This window comes from Sebastes umbrosus, chromosome 11 (genome assembly GCF_015220745.1).
Source record: "Sebastes umbrosus isolate fSebUmb1 chromosome 11, fSebUmb1.pri, whole genome shotgun sequence".
Classification (NCBI taxonomy): Eukaryota; Metazoa; Chordata; class Actinopteri; order Perciformes; family Sebastidae; genus Sebastes; species Sebastes umbrosus.
In genome coordinates, this window is record NC_051279.1 from 17,732,735 (window position 1) to 17,756,358 (window position 23,624).

General features: G+C 40.9%; 2 protein-coding genes across 2 annotated transcripts; one reads left to right on the forward strand and one right to left on the reverse strand.

Annotated features, from left to right (window-relative positions):
- Positions 1 to 295: 295 nt before the first annotated feature.
- On the reverse strand, positions 296 to 12,539 carry LOC119497339 (potassium-transporting ATPase alpha chain 1). Its single transcript, XM_037785398.1, has 24 exons — positions 12,373 to 12,539; positions 12,087 to 12,191; positions 11,245 to 11,304; positions 10,790 to 10,993; positions 10,487 to 10,600; positions 10,155 to 10,289; positions 9,599 to 9,716; positions 9,201 to 9,469; positions 8,121 to 8,199; positions 7,616 to 7,735; positions 7,298 to 7,407; positions 6,958 to 7,092; positions 6,543 to 6,735; positions 6,208 to 6,383; positions 5,908 to 6,044; positions 5,561 to 5,711; positions 4,586 to 4,754; positions 4,030 to 4,184; positions 3,639 to 3,762; positions 2,431 to 2,576; positions 2,159 to 2,292; positions 1,535 to 1,636; positions 734 to 825; positions 296 to 627 (listed from the first exon to the last, which is right to left on the reverse strand). Exons 1-24 carry the CDS (start codon positions 12,382 to 12,384, stop codon positions 599 to 601), a joined length of 3,069 nt encoding a protein of 1,022 aa, XP_037641326.1. The 5' UTR covers positions 12,385 to 12,539; the 3' UTR covers positions 296 to 598.
- A 2,998-nt stretch (positions 12,540 to 15,537) lies between these two features.
- tbrg4 (transforming growth factor beta regulator 4) lies at positions 15,538 to 23,290 on the forward strand. Its single transcript, XM_037784143.1, has 11 exons — positions 15,538 to 15,663; positions 17,750 to 18,249; positions 18,375 to 18,695; positions 18,802 to 18,976; positions 19,473 to 19,630; positions 19,757 to 19,867; positions 19,971 to 20,115; positions 21,312 to 21,554; positions 21,703 to 21,814; positions 21,969 to 22,083; positions 22,707 to 23,290. Exons 2-11 carry the CDS (start codon positions 17,839 to 17,841, stop codon positions 22,806 to 22,808), a joined length of 1,893 nt encoding a protein of 630 aa, XP_037640071.1. The 5' UTR covers positions 15,538 to 15,663; positions 17,750 to 17,838; the 3' UTR covers positions 22,809 to 23,290.
- The last annotated feature ends 334 nt before the right edge of the window (positions 23,291 to 23,624 follow it).

Here is a 23,624-nt window from a genome sequence, read left to right on the forward strand (position 1 = left end):
AACACGGAAGAACTTTGGTGAATGCAAACTAACCAAAGTCACACAATAACACAAACAAACTAACTGATTGAGGCAGTGGTAGATCAGCAACTCCTGTGTTCTGCGATGTAAAATTACAGGTTTTTTCAATGGAGTCTGGTTGCTTTGGTGAGAACATAGATAACAGTTTCAGTTCCTCGTCGGAAACATGGACTGTACAGCTTTCTCATGGCAAGGTAAACCGGTGAAAATATTCTATATATAGTATACACTTAAACTGATATTGATTTTTTCTTTTAGGTGGCTAAGATACGCTGCCAGCACCGTCCACAGCAGTACATTGCTTTGCTTCTGTGCAGTAACTCCTGTCTGCTATCTACTGAAAGTAATACACTGACTATGGATAAGTACCTCAGACAACCCCACTTCAAAACACCCAAACAATCCCTTAAATATAAGAGCAATATTAAAAGACAGTTTAAGCTATAAATACATAGATCACAAAGTAATATAGATGTATGGCGGATTGGGTGTGGTCCTCTGGGTTTGCAGCATTCTGTATATGAGTGATGCTTTCATGCAGATGAATGGATGAATGAATGAAAGAGCCTCTCTGGTCTTAGTAGTATAACTCCTGATCCCACCAACCTGAGAGATTACAAGCCATGAATTAATGAATACTGAATAGATGCAGAGATGTTAATGATGACTAATGTTAAATGGTTAGAAGAAAGGATAAAGAATCCTGACTCACTTCCTGGATATCTTCTGACTCCTAACTTCCTGATCTCATCATAGACGAAGATTAAAATACCATATGGAACAGGAACAAACCACCACTGGACTCTGGAGAGAAAACACAGCATGTAACATTAGACCAGAGGCTACAGCTTTTTTCTTTTTTTTAATCTCAAACATGGAAAAAAACAATGATTGTAGTGGGAAAATGACTTTCTACCTGCAGACAAAATTTCAACAAAGCAGCCCTCGCGGTACCAAATTTAGTAGGCACATGTAGACTTAAAACAAATGTTGCATGCAGCCCAGCCGGAAGTCGTCCGTTGTGTATTTTTGGCCTTTTACAGGGGCTGTACTTTAACAAACTCCTCCTACAGCATAAATTAGATGTTCGATGAGTCCTGGCCTGAGGACATCCACATGTCAATATTGAGTTGTAGTAACTGTGCCATCTACTGGCATCAGGTTTTACATGAAACTGATGTTGTGTGGTCTACACTTGATATACAGCAATGTTGCAATAATGCAGGTTTTATGCATGTTCTGTGGCACAGCATGGTGGACACAGAAGTGGTACAGAATGTGCAACACGTTCCAGTGCCATGCACTGCACGCAGGTAATGACGTCTAACTCGGCCGTAGAGTATCGCCCTGCCAGTATGCCCGACGTGCAGGAAGGTGCGAGGGCCCGTTCATCGCTGCTTGCAGATTTAATTATTAAAATTAGTTTTTGCAGAATTCACAACATAGAGACCACTTTTCCCTTCTAATCCAGTCTGAGCTTTGTTTTCAAATGGTCAACTCAGTGTTTCTTTACCTGATAGGCATGAAATTGAAGATATTGGGCATTCCAGGGCAGTAACAAAGCAGATTACCCAGAAGGAGCTGGAAGACAATGGCGGAAACCAGTACTTTGTTCCTGCACACAAAGAAACACAACAAAATAATCAAACACCTAGCTGGAATCAGTCATAATATGACTTTTGCTTAAATAAGCTTGTCCCAACCAATTTCGACCAATAATACCATGACGTCCATCCATTTATCAATCAATCTGCAACTTTTAGCAACAAGGGAGGTGTGTGTGTGAAGGCTCCGTATCGCACTACATTCTAAGCCCACCCACTTTTTAGCGGTCAAATCAAATGCGAAGGATTTGATTTAGATCCCTCTTGTGACTGTACACGGCTCACATATTCCGTTTCATATATCATATATTTCAATACTGAGAGTACAGAAGCTAAAGACGCTCTAACTTCCGTTTCACTGGTACTTTAAACCCATTCTGTCTATAACTGTGTGAATGCAGCATAAGCTTCCGCGGTGTTAATGTTAACATGATACAGACACAAATTTAACTCTGTAAATGTTAACGCTACAACTTGGGCTTTTAAGATATATTATGCTGAGCGATGCGTGTTAGGGATGGGTCTTTACTGACCTGAAGAAGCCTTGCTGGAACACAGAGAGACGTCGAGTTTTCCTGATCAGCACATCTGAGATCTGACAGATCTCTATGCTGACGAAAAATACAGTGTAGCACGTATACTGCTGGTACAACCTCTGACTGAAGGACTGTAAGCAGAGGACATAAGGGAGGAGTTGTTTGGTTACTATGCTGATAAAAATTCAAATATTCCCTTGACCCAACCACTTTCTGTAGGATTAACACTTGGGATTAACATAAAGGTAGGATCTCAAGTCTATGCTAACCCATTCTTGTCCATAGCTGTCCTGCATGTCTTGAAGATGAACATCCTCCCACTTCGAACGCAGGCCGACACACAAGAGCGGAAACCAGCCCTCCTGCGCCATGGCTGCGAAATAATCTGTAAAACCTGCATAAGACTGGATGGCTCCTGAAAAAAGAGAAAGAAGAAATGAAAAACGGGTCAATACTATTTTAAGAGTGTATAAATCTAGCTCAATGGCCGTGTGACAACACTCTGAGGGCATATGTGGTAGTGGCTCTGCCTCCTCCAGAGGGATACTGACTGCACTCTGTTACAGGTATTGTCTTAATTGCTTTATTGTACAAAGGGTGTAACAGTAGAAGACGTGCCTAGGAAAGTTGGCGGGCTATGCGTGTATTCATAGAACTGGAGATTATGACTGTCAAAGTTAATGCGATAATAACGTGTTAACGCAAATTAATTTTAACGCCACTAATTTCTTTAACACATTAATGCAACTTGCATTTTGTAGGTTGTAGCGGGCTCAGTTTTAAAGCGAGAGTGAAGATACTGGCATCATATGAAACTAGAAAAAACCTAATGAATCCAGTGGTACCAACCATGCCGTACAAGCATTGGCCATTTTTAAAGGGGTCCGTTGACCTCTGACTTCAAGATATGTGAATGTAAATGGGTTCTATGGGTACCCACGAGTCTCCCCTTTAAAGACATGCCCACTTTATGATAATCACATGCAGTTTTGGGCAAGTCATAGTCAAGTCAGCACACTGCAACACTGACAGCTGTTGTTGCCTGTTGGGCTGCAGTTTACCATGTTATGATTTGAGCTTATTTTTTTATGCTAAATGCAGTACTTGTGAGGGTTTCTGGACAATATTTGTCATTGTTTTGTGTTGTTAATTGATTTCCAATAATAAATATATGTACATTTGCATAAATCAACATATTTGTCCACTCCCATGTTGATAAGAGTATTAAATACTTGACAAATCTCCCTTTAAGGTACACTTTGAACAGATAAAAAATGTGTGATTAATTTGCGAATAATCACGATTCAATATTTTAATTGATTGATAGCCCTACTGGAGATATATTTAGGCAACTTTTAGATTTGTCTATTTTGTGTCTGACTGTGTGAAGTAAATATTGAGTTGTAACTGAGCATAATGCAGTAGTAAGATACAGTATGTATATTTTGTTCACCAGCACAGACACACACAGTCTCACCTATCTGGAAGTATGAATACACCGCCAGGGCTTCATTAACCAGACGATGACGACGAGGGTTCCTGGGCTTCAGGTGCATGATGTCACTCTCTGCTTTCTCATAAGCCAGAGACACAGAGGGGTACTACAGGAGAGACAGGAATAAAAAAACAATATATCACTGTACAGCAGATATGGGAGTGAGGAGGATTATGATGTAGCAAATTACTCGCTGTAAAGGATAAGGTGGGAGTGTAGTGATTCAATATCAAAGTGTCCGGGTCGCGGTAAAATGCAATCAAATATTAGACACAGTCATCTTTGATGAAAATAAATAGCCAGTGTAATGACCATGAATAAGAAATTAGCTTTTTTGCTGAACTGATACTAACGACATAATATAATTACTCACAATGTCAGTGGCCAGTTCAATGAAGAGAATAGTGATGCAGCCCAAAGGAAGAGGCACGCTGACGGTAATGTAGATCAGATATGGAGTCAGCTCAGGAATGTTCTTGGTTAGCGTGTAGGCAATAGACTTCTTCAGGTTGTCAAAGATGAGACGGCCTACACACACAAACACACAACTCAATGAAATAGCTCAATATAATCTATGTAAATATAGAAACTGTTAATTGCTCAGTATACCTTTTCATTTTTATGTGTACTTTTACTGCATAACCACCAAGATAGCAAATGTGTAAACATTTTTCAAGTAAAGTGCTCTTTTGAGTTTTAGGGGCTAGTACTGTATGGCAAGTACATCAACTATTCATCTATGTTTTACTTCAGATTCATTGATACTATTTAAGATAACAGAGACATCCATGAGCGGAGACATGACCTCTCCCCCATGGATGACCACCAACACATGAACGTAGATCCAGTTTTGGGGTCAAGTGATCACCAGTGAGCCATCTCCCAGACTGGAGTTAAGACTGTTTTATCAGAACACACAGAAGTCTCACCCTGCTCCACTCCAGTGACAATAGAAGCAAAGTTGTCGTCCAACAGGATCATGTCTGCAGCGTTCTTGGCAGCGTCTGACCCGGCAATCCCCATGGCGACACCAATATCAGCCTTCTTAAGAGCCGGCGAGTCGTTCACACCATCACCTGTCACGGCGACGATAGAGCCCTGGGGGGATGAAAGATGAAAACATCTGACACAAGCCTTAAAGGTCCCATATCGTGCTCATTTTCAGGTTCATACTTGTATTTTGTGTTTCTACTAGAACATGTTTACATGCTGTAATGTTAAAAAAAAACTTTATTTTCCTCATACTCTCAGCCTGAATATGTCTGTATTTACCCTCTGTCTGAAACGCTCCGTTTTAGCGCATTTTGACGGAATTGCAACACAATTGCGTTGCTAGGCAACAGCTTGGGTCCATGTGTACTTCCTGTCAGCTGATGACATTCACATACACCTGCAACCAGGAATAAACTGAGGCACATTTAGAATATTTACATTTAAAATTGTGTCCAGGGTCTAAATATTGTATATTTGTGACATCACGAATGGGCAGAAATCCTGACAGCTTGTTTCAAATGCAGAGTTTCTGAATACGGGCTGTGTGTATTTCCCTGTGGATTGAGTGTTTCTAAACTTTCACAGTATATATATAGGACTTAAGCCTGCTTCATAATAAAAAAAACATGAAAATCTCACTTTTTTATGGGACCTTTAAAAAGTAGTCTGATCATACATGCTGAATACGACTACATGCAAACCAATCTCTTCCCCTGCTGCTTCTTCATACACAATCCTCTCAGTGGACCATACTGAAATAAGATGTTAGCTGTATGGTGTCTATCCTTGTTTTTTTTTTAATTATATGTATAGTAAACTTGCTTTGTATACATATAATTTTAAAATTATTAAATAAATCATCACATGATTAAGAGGGTACAGGTAGTAAAGTGAGAGGTGTGTGTATTTACCAGACGTTGACAGCTCTCCACAATAATCAGTTTCTGCTGAGGGGATGTTCTTGCAAACACCATCTCAGGATGGTTTCGCAGAGCGTCATCTAGCTCGTCACTGGACATGTCTTTCAGCTGACCACCACTGATCACACAAGCACGGGCATCCCTGCACACAAACAACACAGTGAAGGACAGAGTAACGTGCAATTAATAGATAAAGGCATATACATGCATTCAGACAGTCCAGTTAATCTCTTGTGAATCTTTATTAAACAATGATGTAGGATTCTGCAATGGATAGACAGTCAGTTCCTTGATATGTCACGGAGATGAGCATTGTTCAAAGTGTTGACAGCAGTTACCTCTTGTTGACTTGTTCGATAGGTATGCGCTTCCTCTGCGCAATGTCTTCCACTGTTTCGCTGCCTTCTGTGATGATACCAACGTTAGCTGCTATTGCCCTTGCAGTAATTGGATGGTCCCCAGTCACCATGACAACCTGATTTTCCAAGATATATATATATTTTAAAAAGATAAGGGAAAGACAGGGGAAAGAAATCAAAGTGACAAAGAGAAAACACAGTCTCTTGCACATCTTTTTTAGAAATTTAAACCAGCCCCAAACAAGCTGTTTACATGTATGTAAGGCAATGTGAACACACCCTGATGCCAGCAGTACGACATTTCATCACTGCATCAGGTACAGTGGCTCTTGGGGGGTCAATCATTGAGATGAGACCAGCAAAGCACAATCCTGATGTGGGGAAATTCATCTCATCAGGGTCAAATCGACAGCCACGAGGATACTCCTTCTCATTCAGATAGAGATGACAGAAACCTGCGAGGGGAGAAAAAGAACAGATAGTAAAAACAGAACTAATAGAAATGTAGGTTTTTTTTTTGAGCAAAAGGGAAATTACAGCTTTGGGAAAACTATTTTCAACATAGCAAGCCACGTGATTAGGTCACATCAGGGTCATAAGAAGTACTCCCTCACCCAGTACTCTCTCTCCCAGTCCTCCCAGGTCCATATACGCTGTCTGAAAGGCTTCACTCCACTGCTCATCCAGAGGCAGCTCTTGGCCTTTTATCAAAATGGTGGTGCAGCGCTCTAAGATACGTTCTGGCGCTCCCTTCATCACCATCAGGTAGCGTAGGTCCAGAGGATCCTCCAGTTCATGGATGGACAGCTGGAGAGAGAGGGGTGGTTGGAAGAAGCTGAATATAATTAATCAGAGCTCTTAGATCCATCGTGAATCAGATAGGACAACAGTACAGTAGTATAACATCGTCAAAGTAGGAAATTCCAGATGATAGCATTAAATATGAAAAAAATTATTAATTTTTGCCAACTAATCCTCTGGTTTACAATGTATTAACTGATCAAGGATGATAAAAAGCCCTGCTCTCACCTGGAACTTGTTGGTGGAGTTGAAGGGCAACTCCACTGCTTTCTTAAAGCGATCACGGTAGTCCATGACGTTCCCTATAGTGAGCTCGGTGAACTTCAGCAGAGCAGTCTCTGACGCATCTCCTACCACGAGCCTCTGTGTGAGATGGTAAACGTGAGATACAAAGAGACAAAGCAACAGATCTTTTCTTAGAATACTTTAAACCAAAGACAACAATGTAGGCAAAACTAACAATATATATTTCATATTAAAATTAAAAATTAAAGCTACAGCAAGATGTGACGTTTTGTCAGCTCACATAGATGTTGACAACACATGTCTTAAAACTATAAACTTGTACCTTAGGAATAGGTACACCTTCCTGATCAGGTCTGAAAGTAGCTCTGTTGCACAAGGTAGCTATTCTCGCCAGTGAACGCCATGTTTCTGATGACTGGTCAAAACTCTTGCCTGGAAACCACACAATCACATGATTACTGAAATATTGCTCAAATGTAAAATAACATCATTCCATCTTTTAAATACACGTAATAGTTGAAAGAACAACTCATGAGTTAGCTTATTATAGCCTATATTATATCTACATTATAACATTGCTCACAACAACAGTATTGAGGAAATGCTTTGGACAATAACAAGCTTTTATTCATGTGTTTACCTGACTGATCTTCAGTGGTATCAGCAGCGTGGACGTGGTTGTCGAACCAAAGATGAGCTACAGTCATCCTGTTCTGGGTCAGGGTACCCGTCTTATCAGAACAGATCACTGAAGTGGAGCCTAAACACACACAGTTTAAAAGGTTACACATGTACACTGCACATACATGCATGAGGGAATAGCTTAACACCAAAAGTACGGACAAATAAAAGTTAGGAAAAGTTTAAATTTGAGTGGTAAAGTGCATCCAGAGAGGAAACGCAGCCAATCAGTAAACTCCTGTGACTCCTGTGACATGTTGACCTATGTTACAAAGAATTTCTTCCCACCTGAAACAAATGAATACGCCACCCGGCCACAGAAAAATTTAATGATTGACCGCTGTCTAGTGTGAATTTGGTGTAACAGAGACCAAACTTCCCAAGTCAAATCTTTATATCTTTATGTCCCTGAACTCAACAAAACAGTCAGGAACAGGAAGTGTCTGTTGTTCAGGCAAACTAACCTAATGTCTCCACAGCCTCCAGGTTCTTCACAACGCAGTTCTTCCTGGCAAGTCGTTTAGCAGTCAGAGACAGACATACCTGTTAACAAAGACACAGGCCACGTTCATTTCGCATACTACTCACTAATACACAGCAAACCCTACATGGGTTATGCTTGGGGTACCTGGGTAACAAGTGTGTATGGGCCCAAAATGGGCATCTTACCTGGGCCCCACTTGGATCAACTAAGTAGGTCCCACATGGGCTCCCCATGTGGGCTACCCAGGTAGGTTCTAGGTGGGTCACTACTGGGAAATTAGTGCATGGGCTCAGAATTGGCAACACAAATGGCGCCCACTTGGGTCAACTAAGTTGGTCCCACATGGGCTCCCCATGTGGCTTACCCGTGTGGGTCCTAGTTGGGTCACTACTGGGAAATTAGTGCATGGGGCCAACATGGAAACTGTGGACAAACCCACTTACAACTCATATTTCAGGCCATGTAGTCCCCATGTAGTACCCACATAGAACTTAAACCTGGGGGATGGGTTTTGGTTTATGTTGCCCAGATTGGGCCCATAAAACACCCAGTGTCCTGCTGCATGAAACCCACAAGGGCAATTGGCATGGGGGCATTATGGAACCCATGGACAATCCCATATAGGGCCCATTTTTCAGCCCATTTACTACCCACATGGGCCCCACATACAAATATTGGCTGGGAAAGACATACTGGAAACTAGACACCATACAACCGTGGTATTAGAGCTGTACAATTAATCGAATATTAATCGCAATTGTGATTTTGGCTTCCCACAATTAAATGAACATGATCTACTATGATACTGAGGTTTAAAAAACTAACCGGCGGCCAGAGTAGAAGAGTAATAACAGAGAGGGGCAGAACGAAAAAAAGCACTAAATTCAGGTGACGAAGAATATTATTTTAAGTCTTATTTTGATGCAAAGATTTGTACATTAGCAGGAATGTTGCACAACATAAAAAATAATAAATAATCGGGATCCCAAAATTGATCAAAATAATTATGTTTACCATTTAAATTGTATTATGGTAATTCACATTTGTTGCAGTGACTCACAGTAACTGTAGCGAGAAGCCCCTCCGGCACATAAGCCACGACGATAGCCATGAAGAAGATCATGGCCTCCAAGAAGGCATATCCGATGAACATGGCAACCACAAAGAAGGTAAACCCGAAGAAGATTGCAAGACCGGCGATGATGTCCACAAAATGTTCGATTTCTATGGCAATGGGTGTCTTCTCGTTGCCGACGCCGCTCGCTAAGGTGGCAATCCGACCAATGATGGTACGATCACCTGTGTTAATGATCACACCAGTAGCTACACCTGGAGAGGAGAGAAGAGGTTATTCTTATGTTCACCAACAAACAAATACTTAAATAAATGACTAAATAGATTATAATCCAGGCTGTGTCCTTTATGCATGTACAGTATATTATGTTTACTGTGCTGTACCTTCCAGACAGGTTGTAGAGAAGAAAGCAATGTTTCTGGTCTCCAGTGGATTCTCATTAGTACATTCTGGAGTCCTGGGTTGCGCTTCAGACTCGCCTGTCAAGGACGAGTTGTCCACCTGGTACACAAAGTATATCCACAAATATATATCATAACATGTCCTATTGATAAAATGAGGTAGGAAGGGAGGATGTCTGATAATGGATTGGGCCACACCTGCTCAACAAATATGGCACAATTCAAAGGAGTGATTTGGTCTTCCTCTGTCTTCTGGGTATTCAAAAATGTTACACCAACGGACCTCATATGTGGTTAAATACTATGTAAATACTTACATTACACTGCTGAGTTACTGGGGATGCTATAATTAAACAGGTGAATTACAGTTACTAGTAAGCCAACTTTGACAAAATGTAGACATTTGGGGAATATACTCAGATTTTATGTGGACCCAAGAACAATAAAAAATGTCCAAGTCTGAGCTTAATCTTGCATCATGACACATTTCACTAATCCATTTATATGTTTTACAGGATACTGTATGTGTGTGATCTACCTTGCAGGCCTGACCAGTGATGATGCGAATGTCAGCAGGGACTCCGTCTCCTCCTTTGATCTCCACCAAATCCCCCACCACCAACTGGGAGGCATTGATCTGGTTCTTCTGGCCATCACGGATCACAATGGCTTGCTATTTTTGGAGATTGGGAGTAAAATTAGCAAAGATGAAAGGAGACGAACACACGAAGAAAGACACAGTGAGAGAGAGAAGCAAGAGAGTGACAAAAAAAGAAAAGAGATTAAAAGAGATATAATGATAGACAAGCCGTTAATATTAAATTCCAACATGGAGTTGCATTTTTCTTTCATTGGTCATGTGCGACTGACCTGTGGCACCAGATTCTTGAAGCTGGCAATGATGTTGGTACTCTTGAATTCTTGGTAGTAACCAAAGCAACCAGTTACAACGACGACAGCAATGAGGGTGATGGCCAAGTACAGCTGGAGTGAGAAAGAAGATGTAACCATAAAAACAGGTAGCTAGCAATGACTGTTTCAAATTGCTGTCCTCCCTTTCTTTTTCTCCATGTCTCTGTCCCTCTCTGACTCCTCCATAGATGTATTCTTTATCAGTGTTTTTTCCCCACAGTGCACTGAAGGAAAAAAACTCTAAATGGAAATATAACTCACATTGTCAAAGCAGGTGACGTTCCCTCTCGCAAGTTCAATTCCAAAGGCGATGAAGCAGATGCAAGCCGCGACCCACATCAGACACTGCAGCCCTCCAGCCAGCTGCCTGGCAAACTTCACGTACTCTGGAGTTCCTTTGGGAGGCTTCAGTTCATTAGGACCGTCTCTCTCCAAGACTTGAGCGGCAAAAGTGGAGGTCAAACCCTGTGGATGGAGAACAGAGAAAAGGATTCAATACATGAGTATAGTTGGTAAAAACAAGAGCTTGGAAGCATCATTGTCCTTGAACCTAAAGGGCCCACACAGAGGGAAAAAAAGGGGAGGTTGTTGGATATGGGTGAAGAGAAAAGGAAGTTAAGTGCATAAAATGAAGGAGAATGAAGTGGAAAAAATACAAGACACTAACAAAAGACAGATATTAAAGAAAGAAAGTCATTACAAAAGAAATGTCTTACCTTGGTAACATTAGTGTTGTACCTCAATTCTAGATCTTCGATTGAAATCTCATGGTCGTCCTACAGGGGGAGACAGATCGCAACATTCATTCAGAGCAACCCCAACTTCAAAAGGGCAGATCAGAGTGAATCAAGGTGATTTATTGATCGTTGGTTGGTTGTAACTTGGTGGTTATAAGTGGATAGCGAGTTCATCACTACATATTCTCACTATACCCACCACCCACCAAGCACTGTCATTTTGCTTTTTTTTAATAGTAATAAAACGATTAATCAAATAAAAAGACTCTAATTTGTAAAATACTAAGTTGTTATCAATGCTTAGTTGGACGATGGACGCTACAATTATAAACTGAAAGTGTTAGCTCCATACGGAGTCTCAGCACAGAGTAGTCGGAGTCACACACTCACACACTTATCACGGGACGAAAGAGAGTTGACCAACAAGACGATGGTTGAGGATTTGGTGTTAAAGCAAAAAGCAAAAGCACCTACTTGGCACTATTTTTGGATTTAAACCCAAAGCTAACAGGAAACTATAACATTAACGAGGCAATCTGTAAACTTTTGGTATGAAGCCGTGAGGAGGACAGAGTGGTCACAGCCGGTTGTGGCGCCAGTTGGAAACCTGCAGCCCCACAGAGAAAGCTCGACCGGAGAGACCAGACACACAACCATCCAACATTAAAGATCAAAGTAAACCTTCCACAGATATTGAGTGTCATCTTTTCTTGTAAAATGTCCGGTGTAATCGGTAACACCGGTGTTGTCACTAGTTTATTGACTAGTGTGAAAATGTCCTCAATGTGACATCCCTACCTGAGGCTTCTGTTTTTACTTACTATATCCATTTCCTTCTTCATGCCCTCCATTCTCTCCTTCTTCTTCATCTTTTTCTTCTTCTTCTTGTCCATATCTCCATCCATCTCAAACATGTCGTACTCGTCCTAAAGGCACATAGTGATTGGAAAAGTGTTTATATGCATACACAATTGACTGATTGGGTGATTCACTGACATTAATTGAATGACCTTTAATGACTGAAAGTACTTCAACAAAACAAAAACTTTACTTAATACCATAATAAACAAGGTGAACGGTCATCAGCTCATCTGCAGGGTCGCTTACCTTTTTACTCATGGTTGCAGTTGTGTTAGGGGACTGCTCTCCTAAATCAATGGAGGTCCAGACCACTCGATCCTTCTTCTTGGCCCCCGGAATTTTGGCTGTCAGTTACGGTCCAGTCCCAAACACACACACCCTGTTTCTCTCTCTCACACACACACAATGGTCAGAAACAGGACAGATTTTCTGGAAAAACCTTTTATACATAACAACTCCCCTTTTTATACGCACATGCGCAAAAACACCTTTGGACACATACACACACATATACATGTTTAAACACGCACTTTAATACGTCTACCTGCGTAGAATTGTACCTCAGGTAGCAACAATGTCACCCCTAGGCAGGTCACACACAACACACATACAAATACAGTCATATCATAAGCTATGCTGGTATCTCTTATCTCCCCTCTGCACGTTTCTTTTCCTGATAAACTGATTGGAGTAAAGAACTGAGGAACAGTGAAGGTTAAAACAGACCAATGTCATTCCTACCAGTCTGCCTAACATGAACCTTTTTCACTCCACTCCTCTTTACAACAGACCAATATAGGGATTTGTAGGGGGAGATAGCAGGTCGGCAGTAGATGTCACATAGAAGTGGTGTACATCATCTGAAAGCTGGTGAATATCTGAAAGAACCTGGAGCAGCTCAGCACTGTGTGTCAAGTAGAATTAAAACGTAATTAATTAATTGAAATAAGTTTTCAAAGTGTATAAGGGCTAAGGACATTATGATAGACGTATATGATGGCCATTACCATGCTCTATTATGCCACATAAATTGTTGCAGCAAATAATCCCTCCAAAATACCACATTAAGACACCAAGACCTTGAGGAAAACCATAGAAAAAACATGCTGTGATTTGGTATCAAAAACTTTTGACATTTGGAGATTTCTGCAAGAATTGCATTTTTGGCAATTGGATGGTGAGCACTTTAGTTCTGGAAACTGCTCAGAAACCCCCTTATAGTCAATATACCTAGGAAAGCTGTCCTATGAATGCCCTAGATCTCTAGTTTGTGGTTGTAAAGTTTCATGAGGCTGTGATTATCCTAGAGGTCACCACAGGTCATTTTATGCTGTGACGTGAAGTTTCAAAACATTGTCTAACTACAATGAAATGTCTACTATGGGGACTGACATCATCACACATGAATACAGTCGGGCTCATTGGATCCACAAGGGTCTCAGCTTTACAGTCATAACTGAATTTATGCAATTCTAAGACTGTTAGGCGACCCTAGTATGCAGAAACCATTTATTAGAATAGACGGAAAAAATTAATTCATACTGCATGCCGCAAACTGCATGTGATTATAATAAAGTGGGCAGGTCTGTAAAAGGGGAGACTCATGGGTTCTCATAAAACTAAATTTCCTTCAGTCATCTTGACGTCAAAGATCAAGGGACACCTTTGAAAATCACCATGCCAGTTTCCCCTTGCCAAAATGTAGCCTACCTTCAGAAGGTTTTTTTTTAGCCTCTTTCCCAACATGATAGCATGATGTGGTTTGTAATGGATTCCGTAGGTTTGATAGCAGTACCTTCACTCTAGCTCTAAAACTGAGCCTGCTACCGTCTCTGAAAGACAGTAAAGGCGGCCAAGGTGCGCAGGAGCCCTCAAGGAGTGGAAGAGGGAATCACTGGCTTTACTAGTCCAGGGAAAATTGTTTTGTTAATGAAACAAATATCCACACAAAATCTCATTCATTATTAAGAATAATGGTCTAAATGGTTAATGAAGAATATCAAGAACACAATTGTTTAGTGACATTCAAGCCCTGCACTAACCTGAGCTTAACTGTTGAGGGTCATTATATCAGATGTGCGTCAGCAGGCCTCTCTACCATGCTCTCTAAATGTCAAGAACCTCTATCAGAGGACCATTACCCCTGTAGAGGTTAAAAAAGGCACACTATTTTAGATATAGTTGCAGATAGAATCTCTATTATAAAATATAATTAATCAGTAATATTGCCTACAAAAAATATCCCACCCAACACACACGCATAAAGCCAACTAATTTAAAGACTAAGCAGTAAGGCAAATCACTCCACAACATGGGAACATAGCTCCAATTTAAAAATGCATTATTTTGAATACTATAATGTTGTACTATCCTGTATTAAAGAGAAATAAAAAGATATGGAGATGGAGATAAGGTCACCCTGTCCCTTAACTGTTCCTGCCCAGAATGTTGCATGCTGGGTAAATAAAAGCCCTTTAAGATAAGTTGTGTTTAAGAGAGTCAATATTGTTCTGTACTGTATACTTTAGAGCAGGGGTCATCAACTGCATTTGTCCTAGGGCCAGAATTTTTCTACGCAGACTGTGGGGGCTGGACTTTCAAATAAAAATGTATAATAATTTATTTAGGCTTAATTAGCCTATCATTGTATAATATTTTCACTGTCTTACAAAATTAAGGTTATTTTTTTTATTAGCCTATATCAGTGTGAACAGACTCCATTATGATAACTAGATACTTAACATAATGCTCTCAGACCTCCATCAAGGAGGCAGTCACTGAGGAGTGATTAAAATCTGTAATTACGGAAATGTAACTGGGCTGAAAGTAGACTATAACCGTAGCCCAAGACTACATAGTACAAAGTAATGGCTATAGGATTCCCTTTTTACTCAAATTTAAATGGGTCTGGTAATAAATGCTATAGCTACCAATTGGGTTACAGAGGGAACTGTGTAATATACGTCTTCTTACTGCTGTTTATCCCCTGACTAGGCTAAAACCTGTCAGTGAAAGTTTAGTAGACTAACCATAGCCTAAATATTACAGCCTAGCCAGTAGCCACCAATTAGACTGCTATTGAACGACTATAGTCTAATAGATGACAAAATAATGGTTAAGGATTATTTTTACTCAAATATGACATGTTCTAATAATAAATGTCAATCCATCCAAGCAAGTTAAATATTGTGTAAAGAAAAGAAAAAGAAAAAACAACTATATTGAATATGTTTTACTTTATTACAATTATTGTGAAGTCGTCGCGCATTTTGAAATAATAATAATAATTAAAAAAAAGAAGATGCACCACCTCTGACATGATAAATTAGAGACTAACCATATTTTAGTAGTGACTTTGCTTATATTAGTAGTTATTAGTACAATGCATTTGGAATGAGTCGAACATTTTCTAGCCAATCACAGCTGCGTCCGCAAGTCACATGACACCATCCCAGCAACGTCATTTTCATGCGTCTACCTCTGACAGATAGCTGCTCCATGTGAACCAGCTTTCACCAAAGTTATCCTTAATCACCGGTAAGTAACGCATCAATCTGATATCTGATGGTGTCTATGAGTTCTGTCTGCATTGTGCCTCTGCACGTTAAAGCTCAGTTTGATGAGGAGGAAAGGGAATAAAGAGGCGTCTCCTCCTTTTAGCGACAAGGTCAGGATTTAACGTTACATGACAGGAGAAACATCCACTCTCTGGCTGCCGGCTTCATTAACATCACCTTTACAACGCCATACATTACAACTACAGACAGCAATCTCAACCTAGCCACACTATTGTCTTTGTGTAGCTCACATACGAGCCTATAGGTCTGCAGTGTCAGTGAGACATGTTAATCTGCCTCACTCTACAAAGCTAGTGTTACAACTCCTTTACTCAAAAGAGTGAGAAATGAATAGGGGTTACTATTTAGATGTCAACTAATCGTTCCCAATTCATAGCAGAGAGGTATGCAAACACATTAATTAGCTAGATCATAAGTATCTTTACATAATTTGACAGTATCTCAGCTAAGTTATTTAGAAATAGACCAATAAAAACTAGGAAACAAGCATTATGTGCAATATATTCAAAAACAGTGCACTTTCATAGACTAAGCTACTGGAGTTACCCTGCACTATACTCACTTTTAACAGTCTCTTCTGCACTATATTCACTTTTAACAGTCTCTTCTGCACTATATTCATTTTTAACAGTCTCTTCTGCACTATATTCACTTTTAACAGTCTCTTCTGCACTATATTCACTTTTAACAGTCTCTTCTGCACTATATTCACTTTTAACAGTCTCTTCTGCACTATATTCACTTTTAACAGTCTCTTCTGCACTATATATCACTTTTAACAGTCTCTTCTGCTCTATATTCACTTTTAACAGTCTCTTCTGCACTATATATCACTTTTAACAGTCCCTTCTGCACTATATTCACTTTTAACAGTCTCTTCTGCACTATATATCACTTTTAACAGTCTCTTCTGCACTATACTCACTTTTAACAGTCTCTTCTGCACTATATTCACTTTTAACAGTCTCTTCTGCACTATACTCACTTTTAACAGTCTCTTCTGCACTATACTCACTTTTAACAGTCTCTTCTGCACTATATTCACTTTTAACAGTCTCTTCTGCACTATACTCACTTTTAACAGTCTCTTCTGCACTATATTCACTTTTAGATAGATAGATAGATAGACTTTATTGTCATTGTCATTGAAAACAACGAAAAACAGTTTAGCAGCTCTTTGCAGTGAAAAACAAACATTAAAAACATTCAGTCACAAGTAGAACAATAAATAAGTGGATCATCATAAAGTGCAAATTATGGTTCAGTAGCTAGTGTCCTCAGCCTTTGGGGGGCGGGGGGGTTCTACACACTTGACAGCCTGTGGGTAAAAGCTGTTTCGTAGTCTGTTTGTGTGTGTTTTAATTGTCCTGTATCTCCTTCCGGAGGGAAGGGGAGCAAACAGTACATGTCCAGGGTGGGTGGGGTCTTTGGAAATACAGCTGGCTTTCTTACAGAGCCGGCCAGTGTTTTAACAGTCTCTTCTGCACTATATTCACATTTAACAGTCTCTTCTGCACTATATTCACTTTTTTAATAGTCATGTACCACAGTTGTCACCCTGCACTATATTCAGTTTTAACAGTTTTCTTCATCTCCTTGTATTTTTATATCTGGTATATATTTTTTGTACTTTGTACTTTGCACTACTAACTTTTTTACTGCCTTTTTACTAACATGTTTTGCACTATGGAACTGTGATGCTGGAAACTTGAATTTCCCTCGGGATCAATAAAGTTACTATCTGTCTGTCTGTCTGTCTGTCTGTCTGTCTGTCTGTCTATCTATCTATCTATCTATCTATCTATCGAGTGCCTGCGTTATGGGTTACTTCTCTCATTGGTAACATTACACTACCTAAGAGCTCTATATCTATAAACACTGGCCAGTGAAAGATGGTTTGTCCCACAAGAAGGTGGATATTTGACAGTATGTAATTGTTGTTAAATTAAATTGAGCAAAAAAAAAAGCATCAGCTCGTTGTTGAGATGTTTATTTAACCTGTTAACTTTACCTTTTAACCACTTGTTGCTCCACTGCCCCCTTAGGTTTGGTGTGGAGCGGTGATGCCAGTTGCTGAATTGTGAGAAACCTTTTCTCTCCTTTCCCTACCTGTGGTCTTGTCTCTCAGACCCCAATGGCCAGCCGCCTCTTGGGCAGATATGCCCGTCTGCTCTGCAGGGCCTCCTCCTCCCAGACATCAGCTGCTGCCCGCCTGCCTCCACCTGTGGCTGGGCCTGCAGAGGTGCAGAGGGCTCAGGGCTGGCCATGGGTCACAGAAAGGTTAATGTGCAAGGGAAGGACAGTTACCAAAGAAGACCCCGTTCCAAGCACGCCTTCACGCACCCAGCTGGATGAGTTGGTGGATAAAGCAGAAGTGCCAGAGGACATCCTGCTGGCCTGGGCAGAGCATGGACAGAATGGTAATCAAGCTGCCAATGCCCTGATGAAGCTGGTGCTAAAGACGAAGGGCAAGTTTATGGAACAAAAAGCAAAACTGATGACGGATTCGAGGCTACTGGATATGATGGAAACTGTGTCTCGGGAGGTGAGAAAGCCAAATACAGAGGTGGACCGGCACTATCATTATGTATGGTAACTGAGATCTTATCCAAGCCCTTGTGCTTGCCTGTTAAGATTAATGACTGATTTCTGTGTGTGGTTTTCTTCCAGGTGTCCTCAGTTTGGAATGGCAATTTAGTGTCCGTCTTGCGAGCTTTCTGGATTATGGGTGTGCCCTCCAGTGATCCAGTACTCACTTCTGTCCAGACTGAGGTCCTGTGGCGAGTCCGTAGGCTCAGCTACAGGCAGCTGGGCTTCCTGGCGGATTGGGGAGCAGGCAGGAAAGGACAGCAGGATGTGGCGATAGTGAACGCTGCATTAAAACAGCTGGAACTGCGCTGGACTGAAATCACTGATTCTAAAACTGTCAGCGCACTGATATCCAATGGACAACGCATGTCACCTACGTTGATAGACAGACTTGAAGACAAGGTATCAGAGTTAAAAACATCCATCACCATTTAGCACAGTGTTAATGGCTCAGTTAAACATGTTAACCTTGCCGGTATACTAATACTTCTATCTGTCTGTATCGCAGGCTTTGGAGCTCGCAGAGGGTTTTTCAGCAGAAGAGATCCGCAAAGTCTGTGTATCGTTGGCAGCTCAGAACCGCAGGTCTGTCCCGCTGCTCAGAGCTTTGTCATACCACCTTCTCCAGAAGCCGTCGGCAGAGTTCACCACTCCACTGATAATGGACATGGCTTTTGCATACGGTAATATACCACTGATTGTTACATATCCAGTAACACACAAGGCATAAACTAAATAAACATAGTGTACGTATATCCACGTCTTAATTGCCTCATCTGTCATTTAGGGTCTTTTTGCTTTCATTTTGTCTTCTTGACCTGATAGAAAGATGTTTTAAGGAACCACTTAAAGGGTTACTTTTTTAATTCAGACAGCAGATAAAGATCAAAGCAGGCAGGGAACGTGAAGCTGGTTTAGAGAAAGCTACAGTATGGTGAGTTTCATGCCTGACGGCATACAAGACCATAGACAAATGACTTCAAACTCCCATCTCTGGGTGCTTTCTTTAGCCGAATTCAACACTGAAAATGTAATCAAAATTGTCAGTTTTAAAACATGATTTGTTAATCCTGAATATTCCACTATCTTATCTTAATGTCTAGTGCCAGTCAGAACTGTCTGCTTAGTAACAGACTGTATAATGCCAACAGTAACATCTTTGTCTTTACCTCTCTGTAGGGAAGTTGAATTTCCACCATTCTCAGGTATTTCAGCGAATGGCCTCCGAGTTGTTACCCAGAGTCCCTAAACTCAGCTCTGCTGATGTCACTCGCTGTGCTAAATCACTGGGCTTCCTCAAGTGGCTCCACATCCCTCTCTTTGAGGCCTTTGCGGAGGTCAGTCATACACCCAAAACTAATTCTAATTAATTTTGAAAAGTGCTTAATCTTTAATTAACAAATCATTTTAATGTTTTTTTTTCTCGCTCACTGTGTAACACTCTCTGTGCATTTTTTCACCAGCACTACACCGACAACAGTCAGAAGTACAGTACCCTTCAGCTCTGCAATCTGCTCATGACTTTTGCCAGACTGAGCTTCCAGCCCAGCAAAGGAGAAGACTTCTATAGCATGGTACGAATCATACTGTATTAAAGGCCATCTGTTGACTGCACATGGTTGCTTCTACTTCCTATACCTTTAAATGTATTCTCGATGTGTGTCATTTTGTGTACAGGTTCACTCTGTGCTGGAGGGCTCTCTCTCTGGCCTGGAGCCCTTCTTACAGACAGATGTGGTGTGGGCTCTGTGTGTGCTGCAGCAGGCCAAGCCCCACTACCTCACCCCCCTCACACAACCGAGTCACGTTACCAAACTGTCAGGTAAGACACAGAGCTGTGGGCGTTTATTCTTCTTCTGTACTTTCCTGTTTTTGACAAATAGGGAATTTATAAATATACAGATACACACTTTGTATTAATACAGTTAAGGTCACACACATTGCAGCATACACACTGTCAGCAGTTCAAAACAGCTGCTCCTCTAAACTAGGTGAGGCTGGTGAAAGTGGTTCAGCCTCACCTAGTTTAGAGGAGCAGCTAGTTGAGGCTGGTGAAAGTGGTTCAGCCACCTGGTAAGAATGCCCCCTCCCAACTGTCTTCCTTAACTTGTCTTGTCATTAGTACACCTCATCAGGCTATAGCAACAGTGTCAACTGTAAATTCAACATTAACAAATATTTCAGCAAGCACAATAAATAATGTAGTATATAATATACTTGTGAAAAAGTTAACTAATCCAGTAATTCAATTCATTTATCAAGCTAAAATAGTAAACATTTCCTGGTTCCAGCTTCTCAAATTGAAGGATTTGCGGCTTTTCTCTATTTGATATCATTTCAGATGAATGTCTTTTAGTCTATACAGTGTTCAAAACAAGCAATTTTTTATAAAGGTCACCTTGGGCTCTGGGAACTTGTGATTTCTCTTTTTTTGTGTGTATAGATTAAATTATTAATTAAAAAAATAATGCATAAATTAATCCATGATGAAAATATTCTTTAATTTCAGCTCAAGAATATGTTATATATATCCTGGACATACCCTGTTGAAATAATTTATAAACAACAAATGACAGATTATGATTAAATTAGTAGTAATAACAAGTAATTAGTTGTCCACATTTGAAGTTGACATTTGCACATCCCACTTTTCTCACCGAGCCATAAGGCCACAGTGATATTCTTGGTTGAATTAGCCGATACATTTGTCCTGCATTATTATTCCCAAGTTGTTTGGCAAAATGTTGGGTGATATTTTGTCTGTTTTAAATGATACAACTCGTTTTATATATTATTTAACATCCTGAAATGCTGTGTTGTCTTCTGAGAGCTAAAATACCATTCTGGCTCAGTAGGTGGCAGTGCTACACCAATAGATTTCTGGTTAGGACAGGCACATTAATGCCATTGTCTCACAGATATGAAGCATAGCATCGATTGCTAAAACATTCTTGAAGTGGTTTTGTAAAAGCACTGATTTCAGTGGGCTTCTCTTTCTGTTGTCTTTCCTGTCTGCAGAGGGCAGTCCAGCTCGAGTGGAGAACTATCGGCTGAAGCTCCTCCATGTTGCTGCTACTCTCCACTTAGAGCACTTGTGTTCTTCAGATACTCCATCCTCCCCGAGTGCCCTGTCCGTCCCGGCCAGCAGCTCCCCCCCTTCTCCCATGCAGAGCAGTCTAACAGAGGCTTTACAGAGTTTGGTGGGTGGGAGGACCGAGGCCCTTCGCACTGGGGTTGACACTGTTTATGGATGGACTATTGGTAAGGGTCATTCTGTCAGTTCCTTTTATTAGTGGAGGTTAACAAGACTTTTACACTGAAAGCACCACATCTCTCTGTAAAGGTGAAGGAGTGTCATTGAGTCAGAGAGCTTTTTTTTTTTACAGCTGACATGCCCTTCTCTTATCAGATGGTGAGCTGGTAGTGGACTGTGACAACAAACCAGTCGACATGTCGATGCTGAAAGCCCCTCATCTTCCCAGTGGAGGAGGTGACCAGGTTTTACCTGTCGGGGCACAGCGGTGAGTCATAAAGGAGAATCCTGTGGGCTTAGGGTTGTTAAAGATTTATTTTTGCTTTTCTCCCTTTTTAAATGTTGCATCTGCTTTTCTTTCGCTCCATGTGTCTAAAAGTTATTTTTTTCTCTGTGTTCCCCTCATCTCCATCTGTTTTTAGACTTGCTTTCGTGGCTTGGGAATTTCCAAACTTTGGCTCAAAGAGTAAAGACCTTCTGGGACGGTTTGCCATGATGAAGCGACATCTCCAGTTGGCTGGCTTCATCACAGTGGAGGTAGGGAGAGGCAGGAGGATGGGATAACCCAGTGTTTGTGGCCATAGTTTAGTTACTTCAAAGTGAAAGCTTTTAGTTATTTTTCTCTATCCCTGCAGATAGGTTGTACTGAGCTATTTGTTCTTCGGATCAGTTTTTCTTTACACACTGACTAGTTGCAAAATGAAATTTCTGGTGTTTGCTGTGATGGTGAGTATCATCCCAATGAACAGAGGCAGAGAAGCAGCACCGCTGCTGTTGTATCTGACAGTCTAAGGCCATGCAAACAATGGACCCAATACTTTGGTAGAGCTGAGAGTCAGGTGGGTTGCGCTGCAGTCTGTGGTATAAATAGAGCTCCTGCCGCAGCTCTGTCTCATCTAGGCAAATCCAAGCGCTTTCTCTCATCTAGGACACTCTCCTTAGCCAATAGGAGCATCACTTGCCTCTCAGGTTTGCAATGCTGCAGGAAGTGTTAGCTGGGCAACCATGTCTACCTGAGACTGAAAACCAGCATTGTGTCTTTGTTTTAAACGTGTCTGTAAATATACAACAAAATTAGTTTTACAACTGCGTTCCCTTAAGCCCTCACTGGTCATAAGAGGGTAACGTTTTCAAATACATCTTTTTTTGTCCTCTTTCAGGTGCCATATTATGAGTGGCTGGAGCTGAAGACAGACTGGCAGAAACTGGCTTACCTGAAGGATAAAATGGGGAAGGCTCTGGCCGAGGACATGGCCAAATGAACCGATCGGTCTTGAGTGAATTTGCAGACTCGGCTAAATCAGAGCGTTCCCAATCTAATGGGACCACGGAGGAATACACACACGCACACCCACGTTCACACTCATACCGGAGCAGCATTGCAGAAAAGCTCTCTCATACTTTGTCAGGATAAAAAAAAAAGAAAAATCATATTTTCACTCTGGTTCCCTTGGCAACGTGTGGGGCTTTCCCTGTTTCCATGGTGATGACGAGCGAGAGTTTTGGAGCCAGAGAGAGAGACAGAAATAAACACAACAGCGAGTCCTTCTGTTGAAATGATATGATCAACAACTGTTTGCATCTGCGAGTGACATGTCAAAACAGAAGCACCCGGGCCATTTGTAGAAGTTTGGCCAAAACGTTGGGCTTAAAATCAGCATGTGAATAGATTGGAATAACTTAATTATAACTCTGTGAATGTGTGACATCTTGTGATGAAATAAATTATTTTATTTCCAATTTTTACCTGTTTTGATTCAGATTCAAGATGTTGATGTGTGTGTGTGTGATGTGCACATTTTCTTAGGGGGGGTACAGTTAAGGGCCTGTTGCTTTCAATATTCGGTGTGGTATTCAGATAGGATATGCTTAATTTCACACGTAACATCTAGTGGCACACCTCTCCGGCATACTGGTGTGTGTGAGTGCATCAGTGTTATTAACAAACATTTATTGGAACAGGGTTGATGACGGGTTGTCTTCACACAGCTTACAGAAATGACAACTTATTGTGTTCATCCAGTGCTTAGTTATTCCTTTTTATCAGCTCAACTGTGGTTTGCAACATGAAATAAGAT

Excerpts from the sequence above, each read along its gene's own strand:
- tbrg4 (XM_037784143.1), top strand. The coding sequence starts at position 17,839 with ATGGCCAGCCGCCTCTTGGGCAGATATGCCCGTCTGCTCTGCAGGGCC. Across the intron at positions 18,250-18,374 it reads TGGAAACTGTGTCTCGGGAG|GTGTCCTCAGTTTGGAATGG; the intron begins GTGAGAAAGCCA and ends GTTTTCTTCCAG. Across the intron at positions 19,868-19,970 it reads GAGAAGACTTCTATAGCATG|GTTCACTCTGTGCTGGAGGG; the intron begins GTACGAATCATA and ends TTTTGTGTACAG.
- LOC119497339 (XM_037785398.1), bottom strand. Across the intron at positions 11,305-12,086 it reads TGAAGAAGGAAATGGATATA|GACGACCATGAGATTTCAAT; the intron begins GTAAGTAAAAAC and ends CTCCCCCTGTAG. Across the intron at positions 10,601-10,789 it reads ACGTCACCTGCTTTGACAAT|CTGTACTTGGCCATCACCCT; the intron begins GTGAGTTATATT and ends TTCTCACTCCAG.